This window comes from Cupressus sempervirens, chromosome 1 (genome assembly GCF_028749045.1).
Source record: "Cupressus sempervirens isolate cs-2001-9-10 chromosome 1, ASM2874904v1, whole genome shotgun sequence".
NCBI lineage: Eukaryota > Viridiplantae > Streptophyta > Pinopsida > Cupressales > Cupressaceae > Cupressus > Cupressus sempervirens.
The window spans coordinates 371,232,150-371,252,216 of record NC_143118.1 but is presented as its reverse complement, the minus strand read 5'-3'; the positions used below and the strand labels follow the sequence as shown (position 1 = coordinate 371,252,216).

Sequence of the window (20,067 nt, the reverse complement as noted above, 5' to 3'; positions counted from 1 at the left end):
ATATTGTCTGTCACAATTTTCCTCTGTAAGTATGGGCACACGAAAGAATAAATCCGACCACACTATCCACACTATCTTTAATGGTAATTGATTTATATTATCCAGGACTTGCACATTGAGGATCATCAGCACATTTGAAACCAGAGTAGGATCTGCTTGCATTTTGAGTTTACCCAAGCAGTCTTTGGCAGTTTGTTTTTTGGCCTGGTGCCTTCTTTTCTTCATTTGTTTTTGAATTGTAATATTTCCAATCCTTATGATCTTGTTTTCAAATGGAAAATTTTTCTGACTACCCATATAATTGGTCTTTGTCCGACAATTGTAATGCTTTTCATATTCCCTTATCTTTGAACTATTTCCCTAAGCTATTGAAATTTCACTTTAATCTAGGGCTCTCAGTTATTAGCGTTTATGCCCTTTTCCATATTGTAGAATAATGTTTCTTAATTAAAGGGATGTCTTGTAAAATGTTTTACCTATACTAGTCAAAAGATCCATACAAGTTTAGGTTGGCTATGAGAAAATATAAATGCTAATTTTTGTTTTTTAAAAGAAAAAGAAAATACTTGAGACTTTATGGCACCTTTGTCCCAGTCTGCTAATTTTGGAAAGAATGTGTAAGTAAAAGCATGGAATATCATATTCAAACAAGTGTGCACTCATTCTAAATATCAAACTAGCAAGTGTGTACTCGTTCTAAATATTGAACTAGCTTTGCTTCAGCTGTCAAGAGCAGAGTACATTTGTATATCCTTGTTTTCGCTGGTTTCCAAGGTAGATTCAACTTGCTGAAGTAGAGGTTCTTAAGTTTTGAGTGCCCTTGTCAAGTTTACTGTATATTTATGAGAGCAAGATATCCACCCAAATGTCTTAAACTTACTAAAAAGTTGCTGCTGTCAGATGTCAGAAAGGTTTGAACTTTAGTGTCAAGTTGATCAAATCAAATAAAGCCAACTATCACAAAAAAGTTTTGAAACAGCTACATCAGAAAGGGCTGCATATTTCTCTATTGGTTTCAGTTTTCTCATAATTATTCACTTTTGAGTTTGATTACAGAGCGAAGATATTTGTTTAGTATTTTAAATTGGATGATATATTTCTTTGGTTGCTTTTTTTGATTGTTATTACTCGTCTTGTCTCTTGTAGAGTAGTTTTTGGCGAGTTTTCATTTTTGTCATAGTTTTCTCCATAGGAGATACACTTTGTAATGATTTGTAAATCTATTGAACTTTGAAGCTATATTTATAACTCTTTTACAATAAAAACAAATAAATAAATAAAACTTTGTTGGGATTTACTTGTTCCTTTTGAGTCAATTGCATTTGTTGATTTTTGTTGTCGTGAATTTTAAATCTATGGTAGATACAATATTCTCTTAATCATCACATCTCTTATTACATACGCACGTGGATGAAACTTGGGAGCACATCTTCAAGATAGATAATGCTATTAGTTTTGAGTCACACCTTAATCCATTTGACATCTTTCAAGATATGAAAATAATACATTAATGTTTATACAGTTCATGGAAGAAGATCATTCAAAGATTCTACCTATTCAAGTGATCACAAACGATCATTTCCATGAAAGACACAAAAGAGAAAGAGAGGAAGTTGCATGGAAGGGGTTATATTTGTTGCCGGAACTTTAAGGACAAATCTTTCTTAGGGAGAGGACATCTTGCATTTCTAAATGATCTATTTGATTATTGATATAAAGATCATATATCACAGGTGGGACATCTCCTCTCGTGGGAAACATACCTGTACTGTCCAGTGCTGGAAACATGTTGCCCATGATGTGTCCCAGGGGTGGGACACACCTCTCTACCACACTACCTTTGCTTTTAGGGAATCCATATTGAGATGTAAAACCAAGTAGTTCAAATCCCTTATTGTGTCTTGGTTTTCACCTGGTGAACTTCCTCAACCTAGTATCTGACTTGAAAGGTGGATGAGGATTGATTTCATTACTTTGAATCACCATAGCTTATTTGTTCATTTGAAATTGCATCATGACACCTTTTGGCATCCTGTTTTGGCGTTGTGCTTCTGGTTTTGAAATAAAATTTCTGTTTAAAAAATTGCCTCTACAGGTTATGAATTAAGACTGGCTTATCATTTAAAATGCAACATGACAACTTTTTGCATCCTGTTTGTGTGTTTTGCTTCTGGTTTTGAAATAAATTTTCTGTTTCAAATATTGTCTCTACAGTTTATGAATTATGACATGCATGATCACAATAATATTTGGTGTGTAATCATTGTCATTAGTGCTAAGACAAAGTTTGAACAGCATCATATGTTGTTACTACGTATTTATTCCTGGTTATTTGGTCTCCCTAGTTGAGAAATTCTATCTTGAGGCTTTTTCTTTACATGATAATTTTCTCTTATTTTCCTTAATTTTAATTTTGGTTAGAGTTGTTGGAGGTGATAGCTTGAATGCATGCTGCTAGTTTCAGGTTTCATGCTGCTATCAACTCACTATAATGTTGACATTCTTTATCAGTGCCATTTGTATGTTTTCTTATGTACAATATTTCTTTTGAATGCAAACAAAGTTCCAATAGTTTAGTCATGTCCTTTGTCAGGTATCAATTCATGTTAGCTTATGGGATAGTTTCATTCCTCATGCAGATACAGGAGAAAGAGAGAGAAATTAGTTGAACAAACTGCCATTTCTCATTTGCCAACAAAGTGGGGCTCCTTTGAGGTCTATTGCTATCGTTCAAAACTTGATGGGATTGAACATGTTGCCATGGTGAAGGTTAGACATTGCAAACATTTAGCCACTTGAACTTAAGAATTGCATTTTTTGAAGTTCCAGTCATGAACATATGTACATTCTACTACATGGAAAACCTATGGAAAGATTATTGTACATGGAACTAGAGGCTAAGAGAGTATGAGAACATCTTGATTACCTAATTTTTTTTTGTTTTGGATGGTATAAGGACACATTGGTGATGCAAGATTTATAAAAGCTTGTATGACATCTAAAGCCCTAGAATATCACCAGTGTCATCTCCCTCTACAGTAATATTACTCATCAGATTAAGTTTTACTTGTGTATTTCAGTTTAGGTTGCTTGTCTCAATATTTTAGCACTTCTTTCTGTATTTGCATTGGAAACATATATCTTTCTTGCTCTTTTCTCTTGAAATCTCCATAATTATACATTTCTACACCTATTTCCCATTGTCAGTCATTTATGAAAACTAAAATTTGGTTTAACTAGAACTCATATTTTTTCTCAAATTTTGGTGAGGCTTTAAACAACGATCTCTGAAGTTCTAAACTAACTATTACTACCTATAGATTAGGCATTTATTGGTATGAAAATTTCAGACCAACGAATTTCCTCTTCTTATGTTGAGTGTGGAGTCTTTGCCCATTGTCACCATATTATTTGTGTTGATTCACACTGCTTTCTGATATAAAGTTTCATACCCTGTTTTGTAGAAAACAGCAGATAATAATACATCAGATATTTGATCACACTGAAGAACCAGTAGAATTGTTGAGTTTTATGAAAAATAATCCAAACTTTATCTACTATAATTTTTATAGTTTGCCTTTTTTCTTGTTCATTTGTCATGCAAGTCTGCACACTTCCCATAGGATAGGTTGTTTATCAGGATTCTCACAGACCAAACATATTATCTGCTTCACAATTTTCTTGTTATAGATATAGTTTTATGAAATCATTCAAATTATCAAAATTGGTTGCTTGTAGGGTAATATTGGAGATGGACAAAATGTCCTTGTGAGAGTACACTCAGAATGTCTCACTGGTGACATCTTCGGATCTGCTCGTTGTGATTGTGGGAATCAACTTGCATCAGCAATGAAGGAAATTGACAAAACTGGAAGAGGAATATTGGTCTACTTACGCGGGCATGAAGGCAGAGGAATTGGGTTGGGTCACAAACTTCGTGCATACAACCTCCAAGATCAAGGCCATGATACCGTAGAAGCTAATGTGGAACTAGGATTATCAATTGATTCTCGTGAATACGGAATTGGTGCACAGGTAATGAACTCAACTGTGGATGTTACACTATTTGTAGTGACATTGATTTCCTTTCGGTACCTGTATAATGATATATCAATTTAATATTTACGTGGAAGACAAGGTATATTAAGTTTTGAATTTTGTTTTGCTATCTTTGTATCATGGGCAAAAAATGACATCTTTAATTCACCCCTTTTCTCTCTGCATGCAATGCAACTTATGATTTTGAAAGGCTTAATCATAAAGTTTCCATGTTTCAAAGTGACGATGCTTTAAGTTAGGATTAAACAGGGATACAATTTAATTTTGAAACAGTTCCTATTTAATTTGAGAATATAGCATTACAAGGTTATATTTTTTTCAAAATGATGTTAGATATAATTTTGTTTTCTAATGGTGTTTGAAAGGACAATTTCTTTATGATAAAGAGATCTAATTTACTAAATCAATTTTCTGTTATTGTAACATGCCATCTATATCTACCCTATAATAATAGGGACAAGCTAATCTCTAGACAAAATGCACTAAAGACAAAACAAAGTCAAATTTTTTTTTTTTTCCAGATTCACAAAAATGTAGTGATTTTTTTCCGATTTTTTTGTTGTTTTCGACTACAAACTATGCAGATCATTAAGATAAAATGCTGAAATTTTCAAAAAAATCCATGATGTTTTCGATTTTTTGAAAATTGGTCAACTGTACAGTTTGTAGGGAGGATAGCCACATCCATAATAAAATGGAAAATAAAATTTCTCTTACCAGGAAAGAAAATATGCTTTAACATCATAACTGAAATAACTGTCTTGTGTTTCCTATGAAGAATAAGAATTTCATAACTAACTAAAAGGGAAACTTAACAACTAATTTCATGTGAATCCGATTTTAACTAACTTATCCCGTTAATTTAACTATATAAGGAGTTCAATAAGGAATGTAATCATTAACTTTCATATGAAAAGAAACCTAAGTTGCAGGGTTTAGATCTTGCCAGCTAGATCTAGGTCCGGGTTCGTCATAGGTTCAGATTTAGGTTGGGTTTGTGGCAGGTTCTTACAAGGTTTGCACCGTAGACTGTGGGTCCAAGCGGATTCATGTATATGCAGACCCTGTGCAGACCTATAGCCTGTACGCAAACTCGTGTGGACCCACTGTCCGTGGTGTCGACCTTGTGCGGACCCACCACAGACCCGGGTTTTTTTGGCAAGAGCCCTGGCAGACCCTACATGGACTAACCCTAAAAGGAACCTATTAGAATACATCAAATGCATTTTATTTCTCATTTTCTCTCTCATTTTGGTGTGTCCAGTTTGCAAGCCTCAAGAGAAGGTGCTAGAGATTGATTGCAGAGTCACAAATCTTTCCAAGAAACATATTTGAGTGTTCCAGGTATGCATTTGATCCTTTCTTCTAGCTCTTTGATAACTTATTTTATGTCTTCGAAAAGTTCCAAGTTTTTTCAAGTGTTTATATAAGTTTTGAAATATGTTTTTTTCATTTTTGTTATAGATTGCAACAATAAGTAGTTACAGTTTGGTGAGTGGGGAGGGTTCCCACAATATAAAATTGAAAAAGGGTCTCCTTTGTGGAAGTATACAACAAGACTTCAACAATGTTGAGGAGTGGGGGTTTGTATGGAAATGTAATTTTTGCAATGCCCAATATGGAAGTCCTTTTTACCGGGTAAAACTTCATTTTCTAGGCCTTGGGGGTAAAGGGATCAATGTGTGTGAGGGCTTAGGGATAGAAAAGAAGGGGTTTACATCTTCTCAAATAGTAGTGATGTTAAAAGTGCAAGAAGAAGCTGATAAGTTAGTTTCAAGAGGGAAACAAGAAAAATAAAAAAAACAAAGCACCATGACCACCCTCTCAAATAACCACTAGATGTCATCCCTTCTTACCTATGGCTTCTAGGGATGGAGAAGATGTAGAAGTACCCAAAAACACCACCCGCAAGAGAGGCCCATTAGATAGGGCATTTCAAAATGAATTAAGAGACATTGATGATTTAAAGGTTAGGCGTTGTCTTTTTGCAAATGGTCTTCCATTCATTCTAGTTAGATAACCTTATTGGGAGAGAGATGTTGCAAGTAGTAAATCAAGCCCCTACTAGTTACCAAGGCTTGGATATGAAAGGGTGAGAACCACCTTATTACATAGTGAGAGAAAAAATGTAGAGAATCTTGTCTCCCCATTAAAGATTGTAAAAACTGTCCATTAATAAATGTGATTGTTGTCTCCCCCAAAGTGTCTATGTTTTTGAAATTGGTGGATTGTGAAGGGGAGGTAAAAGATGCTGAATTTATTTCCAGATTCTCATTGAATCCTTAGAGTCTGTGGGCATTAATAATGTTGTCCAAGTACTATTGGATAATGCAAAAAATTGTAGGGTTGTGGGTGCTTTGGTAGAGGCACAATACAATCACATCTTTTGGACACCATGCACCATCCACTCCTTAAATTTGGCGATGAAAGCAATTGTGTAATGTCCCCTTCTCCGTGCTAGCTATAATGGCGCCTAGTTGGTTTGTCTTTCCATTTGGATAGGCTAAGAACATGTGATTTAGGATGCTAACCAGTCACAGGAGTCTTGGTTTCAGTTGAGGAGATTTTAAATGGGAAATCCTAAGGTTAAAATCACTTTATTTTATTGAGTTGAAATATAAAGTACTTTATTGTTTAAAAGTCACTTTATGAAAAAATGACTTAAGTGACTAAAAGACGAAATTCTTTATCCCACATTACTAAGATGTTTGCATCTCTCCACACTTTGAGGTTATAAAAGAAAAGCATTTGCATTGGGATTGTCACGATGAATATGATAAATATTAACAGATTGCTTCAAGCGGTTGCTTTAATGTGACTGGTAAACTCTGAGGACAAAACCCCTCGAGTTGTTTGAGGAAGTTGGATGTCACCCTAACCCCTCATTTGGATTAAAATATAGTTCAGGTAGAAATCGGTAAGAAGGAAGTGATATCAGTTTCGACAGTTAGAAGTAAGTTTATAGTTAGAACATACAGCAAAATGTGAATTAAATGCATTGATTATTCTTCCATACGTATGAACAGTAGCTTTGCCAGCTAAGTAAGATAGCGATCAGAATAAGAGTTGTGAGGACAGTGTACATGATTTTCCAAGGCAGTCGGAAGGTGTTCTACAACCAAGTAAGGAGGTCATCGGGATTACAGCCATAGACTGAGCCGTTAATCACATGCTCAACCACCACTCGACAACCTTCTCTTCTCATGATTGAAGGACATCTGTAGGGATGGTATAACTTGTGGGTTGAAGATCAACAATGTGTTGGAGTCCCACCGATCGTAGTAGGAGTTACAAAGATTAGGCAACTCACGACGGCAGTCGTCTTAGCTCCCACGTCAAGGAAAAAGGGCCACAGGATGTTGGTTACCATTGGAGGCACAATGTGTGCAGATTACATATACCAGATCACGTGGTTAGTTCACCCTCAACGGCCAACTCCAGGTTCCATATCCCTTGTCTATGTTTGTAGGATTGTAATCATGTACTGAGTAATGTTATTGAACTCTATTCATTATCCTTGCCATACTTTCTGTTAGTATTTTGTATTCAGTATTAATCTGATAACATAGTTCCAAGCATTGCTATTGTATTTGAGTTCCACATTATTCAATCTTTCTTAGACTTTGGGCATGCATTAGTAGAGTCAGATTTTCAGTGGCTTCATAGTTTAAATTCAGAGATCACACACCAACTATTTGACAAAATTCCTTTAGCACAAGTTTAAAGTTTTCTGATCAGAGTAGGCAAGGATTATTACAGTGGTATCAGAGCCATAAATCCTGCCATCTTGTGGGGAAATTTATTACACTCCAGGTTGGAACAAATAGAAAAAAAAAATGACAGCTAGGTATGAGAAAGAAACTTTATAAGTTTAGTCATCTCCAACCGGAACAGGCAGAGTCTTCAGATCAGATTGAAATTGAAGACAGTTATTCAGCTGATGAAGAATTAACTTTTGGAATAGGTGAACAGGTTGAACAGATTGAACAGACCAAATAGGTAAACAACATTCAGATGGCTCATAACGAGATTGAACAAGAATGAGAAGGGAAACATTGCGGGCTATCAGGGATGGGTAGAATAACAATGCTAATGTGCTTCAGCAACTTGCAGGTACTATGCAGCAATTAGCTCCGGTTAACACGAGAGCCCCGAGCCATCACAGTGGAGGTGGTAGTGTGGCAGGATCACCCCGAGCTGTTAGGGCCCCCACACAAAACACAGATAGGCCTTTAATGCCCATTTTTAATGCAGAGGAAGAGGTAGGACCACCAGCAACACCAAATTTACTACCAGAAAACATTATGGTGATGTATGATGAATGAGACTTGTTTCCTGACCCAGTTAAACAAAGTATGTCCTTTATTGAATACTTAAATTAGAAAAGGGAGACAGAAAGACTGCAATAGGATAGGAGACCTAGCGCACCAAATAGAGACTTAAAGCATGCTATGAACAAACTATCTCTCCCTACTTTTGATGGCAATAGTAAGACATCTACAAGAGCTTGGATTCACAAGCTAGACACTTACCTAACACTTAAACCTATGTCAGAGACAGAAGCCATCAGATTTTCTATGATGCATTTAGAGGGAGTTGCATATGATTGGTGGCATCACGGGTTGGTTACCTAGGATCATGGTCTCATTACGTCCCATGAGACTTTCAGCTCTAAGCTCATTACTCGCTTTAACAGGAAGAATATAGAGGTCTATTGTAGGGATTTGGCATAGTTACGACAGGGTGGATCTCAAGATGAATTCATTGACGAGTTTCAACAGATCTCGGTGATGGTTCCAAACATGTCAAAACAGTATAAGGTAATGCTGTTCATTGAGGGTTTACAGGATAGATATAGAGGTTTGGTTAAGGTAATCAAACCAAACACTCTGGATGATGCTATTAAGATCGCACACGATCTAAAGTCACCCTCTTCGATATTACAGCCTCCTAAGAAAACGTATAAGGGGTCCACTTCATTTCGAAAGAACAAAAACCAGCATAAGGCTACACCTCCTAGGATGGACTTTGAGACACAGAATGAACTCAGGAGGAAGAAGCTATGCTTCACTTGCAGAGAGCTATGGACACTGGATCATAGATGCCTAGGCAAAGGCAAGATACATTATGTAGAGGTACTTTCAGAGGAAGAGGATGAGTAGCAAGAGGGCAACGATGTTGATGGCAGTGATAAGGAAGAGAATGAGTATAGAGAGAGGAAGAAGGAAGGCACTTAGGGACAACCTCCTATCATAGCATCACTTTCCAACGATCCCATGGGACACCCTTTTCGTTTGAAGGGAATTGTTAGAGGACAACATATTATATGCCTCTTGGATACAACTGCCTTGCATAACTTCATAAGCTCACGATGGGTTACTAAGAGGAAGTTACAAATTGACGACATACCTGAGTTTGAGATTAGAGTGGCAGGATGCGAGAGATTGAGATGCACAGGGAAGGTGTTAGGACTTCTAATTCATTTTGATGATTTCCTTCTTGAGGCAGATTTTTATATGGTTGATTTGGATGGGTTAGATGCCATGTTGGGTAGACAGTGGTTGCAGACTATTGGCAAGTACACAATTGATCATGATAAGATGCATTTGGAATTCTTATAGGATGGTAGACGGGTGATCTTCAAGGCTATGCCGGAGAGAGAACCCAGGTTGATTTCAGCCCATAGGATGGAGGCAATCATGAGGCATGATGACATGGAGTGGGAAGCCCATTGTTTTATTTCTTCTAAGGCTACCTTAGACTTTGGACAACAAATTCATGTTGACATTCAGCCGGTGCTTGATAATAACAAGAGGGTTTTTGAGGTCATACCTCCAGGGATTCCCCCAGATAGAGGGTTTGAGCATATCATCGAGTTGGAGGAGGGCGCCAAACTTGTCATCACAACACCTTATCATCATCCTAGGCTTTATAAGGAGGAGATAGAAAAGACGATTAAGGAACTTCTAGATATGGGACACATTAGGCCTAGCTCCAGTCCCTTTGCTTCTTTAGTTGTATTGGTGAAGAAGAAGGATGACACTCTATGCATGTGTATTGATTACTGTGCTCTCAACAAGAGGACCATTGAGAGCTTGTACCCACTCCCTCGCATTGATGAGCTACTGGATGAGTTGCATGGGGTAGTTTACTTCTCAAAGATAGATCTCAGATTGGGGTACCATTAGATACGGGTTCGCGAGGAGGATATGCATAAGACCGCCTTCTGATGTCACTATGGTCACTACAAGTTCTTGGTTATGCCATTTCGACTCACTAATGCACCAGCTACATTTCAATCAATGAACCACACCTTTAGCAAGCACTTGCGAAAGAGCATATTAGTATTTTTTGATGACATTGATTTTCAGCAGAACTTGGGAGGAGCACTTGCAACATCTAGATGAGGTACTCAGTATCATGGAGGAGCATTCGTTGTTTGATAAGGAGTCCAAGTGTGAGTTCTGATTGATCGAGATTCTTTACCTTGGTCATGTGATTGGTGCAGATGGGGTGAAGTTACATCAAGAAAAGATTCAGGCAATCTTAGATTGGTCACCACCGAGGAATGTAGCAAACTTGAGGGGATTCATGGGTCTTTGCTCTTACTACAGGAGGTTTGCTAGAGGTTTCTCTTAGATAGCGGCTCCGCTCACTGACCTCACATGGAAGGGCTTTCAGATGGACAATTGAGGCAGAGGAGACCTTTGATAGGCTCAAACAGGTGATGAGCATGCCCAGTCTTGGCATTGCCCAATTTCTCTCGATCGTTTGTTCTTGAGTGTGATGCTTTGGGGAGTGGTATTGGTGTGGTTCTCATGCAGGATAGGCATCCAATTGCTTATGAGACTAGGAAGCTCAAGGATGGCGAGAGACTGTCCTCCACTTATGATAGGGAGATGTTGGCTATTATGCATGCTTTAGCCAAGTTCAAATAGTACTTAGTGGGGGGCAAATTCACAGTTAGGATAGATCACAATAGTTTGCGCTACTTCGTAGAACAGAAGGATCTTAATGAGAGAACAAAAGTGGGTCAGCAAGATTTAGGCCTATGATTTTGACATTGAGTACATCAAAGGTAAGAACAATGTAGTTGCTGATGCACTTTCTAGGAGACCCTCAATAGCGGAATGTTGTGCTATTTTTGAGATTTCAGCAGATTGGAAGTCTTAGTTGCTGGTTGAGTATTCTAAGAATACTCAAGCATGTCAGATTATGGATGGACAACTTCAGGACAATAGGTACAAGGTAATAGATGATGTGATTTTCTATAAGGATCGTATTTACCTCGTACCAAGGTCTAAACTCAAAGGTAAGATTATGGAAACTCTACATGACACACCATCAGCAGGACACCCATGATTCTTCAAAACATATAGGCAAGTCAGGGAAAGATTTTCATAGAAGGGCTTCAAGGATGATGTCCTCCAACATATCAAGGAGTGTCAGACTTGTCAGCAAAACAAGTCAGAACATGAGTTTCCTGCCGGGTTATTACAGTTTCTCCCCATTCCGGCCCATAAATGGGAGAGTATTTCCATGGATTTTATTACAGGGTTGCCTAGGGTGCAAGGCAAGGATTCTATTTTTGTGGTGGTGGATAGATTAACAAGATTTTCTCAACTCTTCGCCATAGTAGCAGATTGGTTAACCTCTTAGGTATTGAGTTATTCTTTCAGGAGGTTTTTCGTTGACATGGTCTTCCTCACACCATTGTGAGCGATAGGGATAGCAAGTTCCTTAGCACGTTTTGGCAGGAGTTAACACCCAGCACGAGTTATCACCCCCAGAGGGATGGACAGACTGAGATAGTTAACAAATGGGTGGAGGGTTATCTCCAGAGCTATGTAGCAGGACAACATAGAGCATGAGTTAAGTGGTTGCATCTAGGGGAGTACTGTTACAACTCCTCCTACCACATGTCCATTTAGATGTCTCCATTTCAAGCTCTCTATGACAGTGAGCCCCTATCATTTGTAAACCTGCCTTTGCAGGATGACAGGGCACCACTAGATGGGGATTGGATACAGGATTAGTAAGATATCCTTAGATCTCTTCGGGAGAACATTCTACAAGCCCAGAATCAATAGAAGATGTACGTTGATTGTTGACAGATTGAGTGGAGTTTTGAGTTGGGTGACGTGGTTTATCTTTGTCTCCAACCATATAGGCAGAGTTCCTTGAAGAGTGGGTCTCAAAAAATTCATCCTAGATTTTTGGTCCATATTGCATTACTAGGAGGGTTGGTGAGGTCGCCAATGAGCTAGATTTACTTGATGACAGCAAAATTCATAATGTGTTCCATGTTTCATGTCTCAAGAAAGCGATTGGCCAACATATAGTACCATCCATAGAGTTGCCTCTGCTTGATGAGGAAGGGAAGCTTGTATTAGTTCCAGCAAAGGTGATAGAAGTCAAAGAGAGGAAGCTGCATAACAGGTCCATCAAGGAATATTTGATTCGTTGGAAGGATTTACCTTATGAGGATGCCACTTGAGAAAGCGAGTCAATCCTATAGCATCCGGCATTGAGATTGCTTGACGGCAAGCAATCAGGGGAACAGAGGACTGTAATGTCCCCTTCTTCGCGCTAGCTATGATGGTGCCTAGTTAGTCTATCTTTCCATCTGGATAAGCTAACAACATGTGATTTAGGATGCCAGCCAGTCACAAGAGTTTTGGTTTCAATTGAGGAGATTTTAAATGGAAAATCCTAAGGTTAAAGTCACTTTATTTTATTGAGTTGAAATATAAAGTACTTTATTGTTTAAAAGTCACTTTATGACAAAATGACTTAAGTGACTAAAAGACGAAATAGTCTTTATCCCACATTTCTAAGATGTTTGTATCTCTCCACACTTCGAGGTTATAAAAGAAAAACATTTGCAGTGGGATTGTTACGATGAATATGATAAATATTAATAGATTGCTTCAAGCGATTACTTTAATGTGACTGGTAAACTTTGAGGACGAAACCCCTCAAGTTGTTTGAGGAAGTTGGACGTCATCCCAAACCCTCATTTGGATTAAAATACAGTTTAGGCAGAAATTGACAAAAAGGAAGTGATATTAGTTTCGACAGTTAGAACTTAGAAGTAAGTTTATAGTTAGAACATATAGCGGAATGTGAATTAAATGCGTTGATTGTTCTTCCATACATATGAATAGTAGCTTTGTCGGCTAAGTAAGATAGCGATCAAAATAAGAGTTGTAAGTGAGGACAATGTATGTGATTTTCCAAGGTAGTCGGAAGGTGTTCTATAGCTAGGTAAGGAGGTCATCAGGATTACAGCCACAGATTGAGCCGTTAATCACATGCTCAACCACCACTCGACAACCTTCTCTTCTCACGATTGAAGGAAGACAGAAGGGATGCTATAACTTGCGGGTTGAAGATCAACAATGTGCTAGAGTCCCACCGATCCCAGCAGGAGTTACAGAGATTAGGCAACTCACAGCGGCAGTCTTCTTAGCTCCCACATCAAGGAAAAAGGGTCACGGGCTGTTGGTTACCATTGGAGGCACAGTGTGCGCAGATTACATCTACCAGATCACGTGGTCAGTTCACCCTCAGCGACCAACTCCAGGTTTCATATCCCTTGTTTATGTAGGATTGTAATCATGTACTGCGAGTAATGTTATTGGACTCTATTCATTATCCTTGCTGTACTTTTAGTTAGTATTTCGTATTCAGTATTAATTTGATAACATAGTACCAAACATTGCTATTGTATTTGAGTTCCGCATTATTCAATCTTTCTTAGACTTTGGGCATGCATTAGTAGAGTCGGATTTTCAGTGGCTTCATAGTTTAAATTCAGAGATCACACACCAACTGTTTGACAAAATTCCTTTAGCCTAAGTATAAAAGTTTTCTGATCAAAGTAGGCAAGGATTATTACAAATTGGCACCTAAGTTGAATGGGTGTAAAAAGTATATAAGGAGGGTGAGGAGATCCAAATGTTTGTGGAAAACCACCATATGTCACAAGCAATTTTCAGAACTCTCTCCAATCTGGAATATGAAGGTAAATTTAAAAATTTAAATTTGTTTAGTTACATTTATGATTGTCATGTTTACATAATTGAATAAAATATTTTTTGTTTTCTTGACATATTTAAAATGTGTTATTAACTTACAATTAAGTTTTAACATGTTATTAGGTGGTTGAAACTTGATTTGCTTCACACACAATTGGGTAAAAGATGCATTGTCCTAGATGGTAATTGGAAACCAATGGGGTTTTGGGAAGCAACTGATTACAAGAAGGGTCCAAAAGGTGAAGGCAATGACCTTGCATGATGATTGGTGGGCTCATGTGGATTATGTATTAGAATTCACCAAGCCTATCATGTCTATGCTTTGGTTTGCCGACATTGATGAGCCTTATTTGGATGACATCTATGAGGCCATGGACACCATGCTAGAGAAAAGGAAAGTGGTATGTTTAATACAATCCTCTATCCTTGTTTCTAAGAGATTTTAATTTTAAAATTTTAATCAACATTACATCAATATAACTTACATGAACATCATTTGACATCCTAGGCCATTTGGAGGAAAGAGCATGATCTTGAGGACACCTTATACAAAAAGGTGGAGTTAATTGTTCTTCATTCTTGGAACAAGATGACTACACCTTTACACCTCCTGGCATATGCACTATTTAGCTAGGGAACCTTCTATATTAAATCTCAACGAGTTTTGGCTATCTTCATATGACATATCCTTGGATATCACTTCATGCAATATCTATCATAGAAAGTTTTAAGGTATTTATCATCATGTCCTTGGAACACTGTATGCGCTTGTCCTGCATAATAAATTTATGATATCTCCTTGGGTAGACCATATGCATTTCCCACCTTCATGGGATGTCCATAGATATCACTGTATATATTATCCACCATGAATGACTTTAAGACATCTACCATTATTTCCTTGGATAGTGCTGTATGCGCTTGTCCTCCATAATGGATTATCTACCATTATGGCATGTCCTCGAGTACCACCACATGCACTACCCAACATAATGGATTCTCAACCATCATTGTGAGATTGTCACCTCACAATGGAAGTAACAATATACATGTGTCTTATCATTGTGACATCATCACCTCACAAGGATATTCTTATCATAGGTACAAGGAAATCACCACAGATTCTCTCACATGATGTTGTCATGGTCTTACAGACATGATATCCACCAAGAACAATAACCGATTGTGGAACAAGGACTTTCACCTCATACTTATCTCTCACAAAAAAGAAATAATTAATAAAGGATTTCACGTCAAACTTCTTCCTTACGGAGAATAGCTTATTAAGCATATATCATCCTTTTGAGTTTTGACCTTCTTGTCCTAGGTTGCTTTTGATGAGCTATCAAACTCCCTGTGAATCAACTATCAACCTTTTGACTTCTTCGTATGAGCTTGCCTCAAATGAACTATTAGACTCCCTCTGAATCTTACATCAACCTTTTGAGGTTGCTTTAGATGAAATGTTTGACTCCCTCTAAAACTAATATCAACCTTTTGACCTCCTAGATGTGATCCAACAAACAAGAGTAGTTGCATAACAAGATGTCAAAGCAATAAGTCTCCAATCAATAAAGATGTGCTGTTGTTGCCAATTGAAAGAACCAATAACGACCTTGGTGACCTTGCAAATGCTTTTGATAATTGAGCAAGCTCATTTACTAGATTGTACCAATTTGCAGTACATACTGTGATAAATTGATGAATAAAACAATATAGGATTTGTCTTCCTTTATCAATCAAATCGATCTTCGGCTTTGTGGAATGATTTAATATCTGATTTGATTGAATGATTATTTCTAGAGAATATGGAGCAATAGTCAACAATTGAAAATTGTGATTATTTGATATATGTATCAATATATCCGATCAACTAATAAACATAGCTATTACGGAAATCATGAATGCAAGCTCTCATATTGTTTGGTTGATGTTTCTTGTATTGCTTTAAGAAACAATGTGTCAACTGTAGGATCATTCCTTCACAACCAAGATCCAACATGAGAATAAAAAATCTGGTCTTTGCCAAGAGTTCTAAAATATTCACCTTCTTACCAAAGGTAGGGCCCTTGATATCATGTAGTCCAGTGGGTGCCATGTGACATCAGATTCTAAAAAACATGACCTCCAACAATGGGTGCCAACTTTAAAAAAAAGGAATCTTGCCACATATCCTTACTTTCCATGTAGGATTGCACCTCAAAAAGAGTACCCACGAAGTGAATGGTAACTTAGGAAGTGAATTTTTATTATGATAAATAAATATACATTAAATTAATCAATAAATTAATGCTCGAACTTGAAGGTTGAGATACCCCAATTCCAATAGGAGATGAGATTAAACAAGAAAGACTGTGGTCTTACATAGAATGTCCAATGGAGTACCTTAAGTTGTCTATTTCAAACTCATGGACATAATCTGGTTTAGTGGCCGGTAGATTTCTTGATTATGCATTAAATTACAAAGGAGGAGAAGAGGAGCTATCATTCAAGTGTTTAGGATTTTTATCCAATTGAAGCAAGGTATTCAATAATATATCTCCAAGGAGGCCTCCTGATAGAGGCATTGAGCACATTATAGAGATAGAGGTGTAACATATCAAATTACTAGACTGAAAAATATATACTGAATTCTGAAATTCATATCTTGAAACAGAAACCCGAAGGAATGTAAAAACAGTTAGGAAAGTAAATCATATAACCATATTACCGAAATAGACATCGTTTTCACCTTACAATCCATTTCATGTGAAAGTAACTGCATAAATCTATCATAACTGAAATAACTAACAAACAGATATCCATAACTGTTGAAGAGAAACTAAATCATTTCCATATATTCCAAGAAATGAACTTGCAAGACAGAGTCCAAAATTAAACATATAGAATCTAGTTGAGGTATCTGAAGACATTGTGCAAGCCTCGGCTTTCTGGTATGAGGAGAAGCATTGCCATAGGCTTAACCTCCTAACCAAAAACCTTATTAATCCCCACACAATTTTTTAACAAGAAAGGCCCTCCCTACCCTGGGGTTAGGCTTGGGACACCATAGTCCAGCCATTCGAGCATATCAGTGTTTAGAATGTCCGCTCAATAATAGGCGGGCATGCTTGATTAATTGGCACCATCGGCATCTTGTGATCATTAAAAGGTGAGCATGCCTCTAAACAACCTTGGCCAAGGATTTAGATGGGTTTTCAATACCCGATCACCACTGCTCAACTTGACAACAGGGTACATACTGGAGAAACATGACCTTACTTGGATATTTTGTTGGAATTTGTTATAAAATTTATCATGAATTTATATATGGAAGTTCTGATTTCTATTCTTTCCCTTGCAGGGATTTCTTTTCCTCTTCACCTCCTTTCATTGGCTATTCCAGCTAGGGTGAGTCTTTGGAGAGAGTGATTCTCATTTTGGTATAGATCATCTTGGTTATTCATGGATTCCTATCCATTGGCAAGTACACTACCAGTAACAAACTTGTGTAAAGATGTGATTCAATTCTGGCAACATATCGATCTTATATTTCAGTACCACTCATGGTAAAGTAAAAGACAAGATCATAAATATAAACACAAAGAGGAATGAACTTTGATCTTAGTGATAATTCTCATTCTGTATGTCGTCCCCCATTTGAAATTAACAGTTTTCAGTGATCTTGAATAGAAAGGTTGACAAGAACATGAATTGAGCACATAGACATTGATCATACAGTTGATGCATAAATCATAAAGGTCGGATGGATAGATAATTCATCTAAAAATTGTTGCATTGATTAGAATCATAATGATTCGAGTGCATAGATGTCGAACTTAGAATCTGTCGCATTGTTTCAAATTCATAAAGAATGGGTATGTAAATATTAAACATAACCTGAACGAAAGCCTTTGTGGGATTCGAATAATGCCTTCACCATATAGCTTAAAGCCGACTCTTGCTGTGTATGCAATGCAAAAACTATTGTGGAAGACTCCTACTTAAATCAAGAGGTATTGTGCTTAGAGTAGAGAAATAGAAAGAGAAAACAAAGAGAATAGAATACCGTCTGCAATCATAAGTGAAATGTTTATAATCTCCCTTAGGCTGAAGGGAGCCGCGACTCAAGGTGGCAGTTCATTACAAGACCATTGGTTACAAGGTCACTGAATTTAAAAGAAAAGATGGCGCCAAGTGTATATGGTCGCCTATCATGGAGAATTATAAGTTTGAATTATTAAAGAGTTCTTTTGAAAAACTTTATATATATATATATAATCTCTAAATGAGTCTATCATGCTATTATTATATCTAAGCTCGCACCTATTAAAATATGTATATCTATATACATGTGTAGTTCGGAGAAATATGGTTTATATTAACAACATATCCTCTTGATATACGCACATGTATATAGATATACATATATTAATAAGTACAAACTATAGATATTATTTTAATATCATGGTGGTATCATACATATATATATATATATATATATATATATATATATATATATATATATATTTATATGTGCATACATTTATATGTGATGATAAAAGACAATGGATGCGACATCACAAAACAACAAAGGTAATGGTTCCTGAACATGACTTTTGATAATGATTAGGTATATATATATTTATATGTTTGTCCAAGTAGCTCATGTGTGTCCCATGTTGTACTGTGTTCTTACCAAGGTAGTTAGAGGTCATACCTGGCGATCGAACAAAAGGACTAAAATAGTGCCCCATTCCTTAAATCCCGTTTAGCAATGCTTTCTCCCCTTTGTCTGCTCTTGCAACCACTAGTGCAACATTTCCACAATAATAACAAGTTCTCCCATTTAAATCAATATTAGAATATATCACAAAATAACTCTAGCAACGGTGAACTACTATTATCAATAACAAGTAAATATAATAAAAAAATGGTTAAATACCATTTTCCATAAACAAGTAAACATGATAACTGATAATCAATTCCATTATAGCAACCACTTCTACATGAAATAAACGGTTAATTATCACTTTCTCTCTTTACATGATCAAGAAAATGACAATTTTAACTAATCATCTCAATGACTTTAACTTATTCTAATCAAGTCAAAATTTTGGGATGTAACATACCCTCCCGCTTATGTTTTCATCGTCTCCGATGAAATCACAAATAAAATTTAAAAGAAGCATTTATGCAAATACATAATATTTTTATCATTTTAAAAAGAGAGAAAAACAAAAGAAAAGGATCAGGCTCTGGTCCTAGAGAAAAAATGAGGGTGTTTTTGAAAGATGTCATCATAGTCCTCCCAAGTAGCATTGTCTTCTGCATACTGGTCCCATTGGACCTTGCATTGAGTTGTCTTGATTTCGTAAGTGAAGCTTACATACCTTGAGTATTCTGAGTGGTTCTATTTCCACCACCCTTGGGTCTCGTACTTGCAATAGGTTCCAATCAATTACATGCTCATGAGTGATGAATTTCTTAAGATATGACACATGAAAGATGTCATGCATCCTGGCAAGGGCTGGAGGTAGTGCAATTCTGTAGGCTACTGGGTTCACAACTTCCAACACCTTAAAGGGTTCCACATATCTTGGGGCCAACTTGGCATTCTTGTTGAACTTGATGGTACTTTTTGGGGTTTTACTTTTAATAGCACCTTTTCTCCTATTGAGAATTCCCTGGGTATTCATTTGCATTTGCATAACTTTTTTGTCTATCGTTTGCTTCCTTCAGTCTTTGACGGATTTGGATTGCTTGCTACTCCATTTCTTTTAGCATTTCCGATCCAATGAAAATTCTGTCCTCGACACAGTTCCAACTTATAGGGTTTCTGCATTTGTGACCATATAGGGCCTCAAAGGGTGCCATCTTAATGTTGGATTGATAGGAATTATTATAAGAAAATTCCACCAAGGGTAGATACATTTCCCACCGGTATTGCCGATCCTTACAATAAACTCTTAGAAGGTCTTCCAAAACC

General features: G+C 36.9%; 1 protein-coding gene across 1 annotated transcript in view; it reads left to right on the top strand.

The window, feature by feature from the left end:
- LOC149577786 (putative monofunctional riboflavin biosynthesis protein RIBA 3, chloroplastic) overlaps positions 1-20,067 on the top strand; it is a 63,135-nt gene that overhangs the window by 11,024 nt on the left and 32,044 nt on the right. The window contains exons 5-6 of the mRNA XM_089825848.1: positions 2,640-2,769; positions 3,739-4,035. Coding sequence (XP_089681974.1) covers positions 2,640-2,769; positions 3,739-4,035 — 427 coding nt within the window. The remainder of the gene's footprint in view (positions 1-2,639; positions 2,770-3,738; positions 4,036-20,067) is intronic.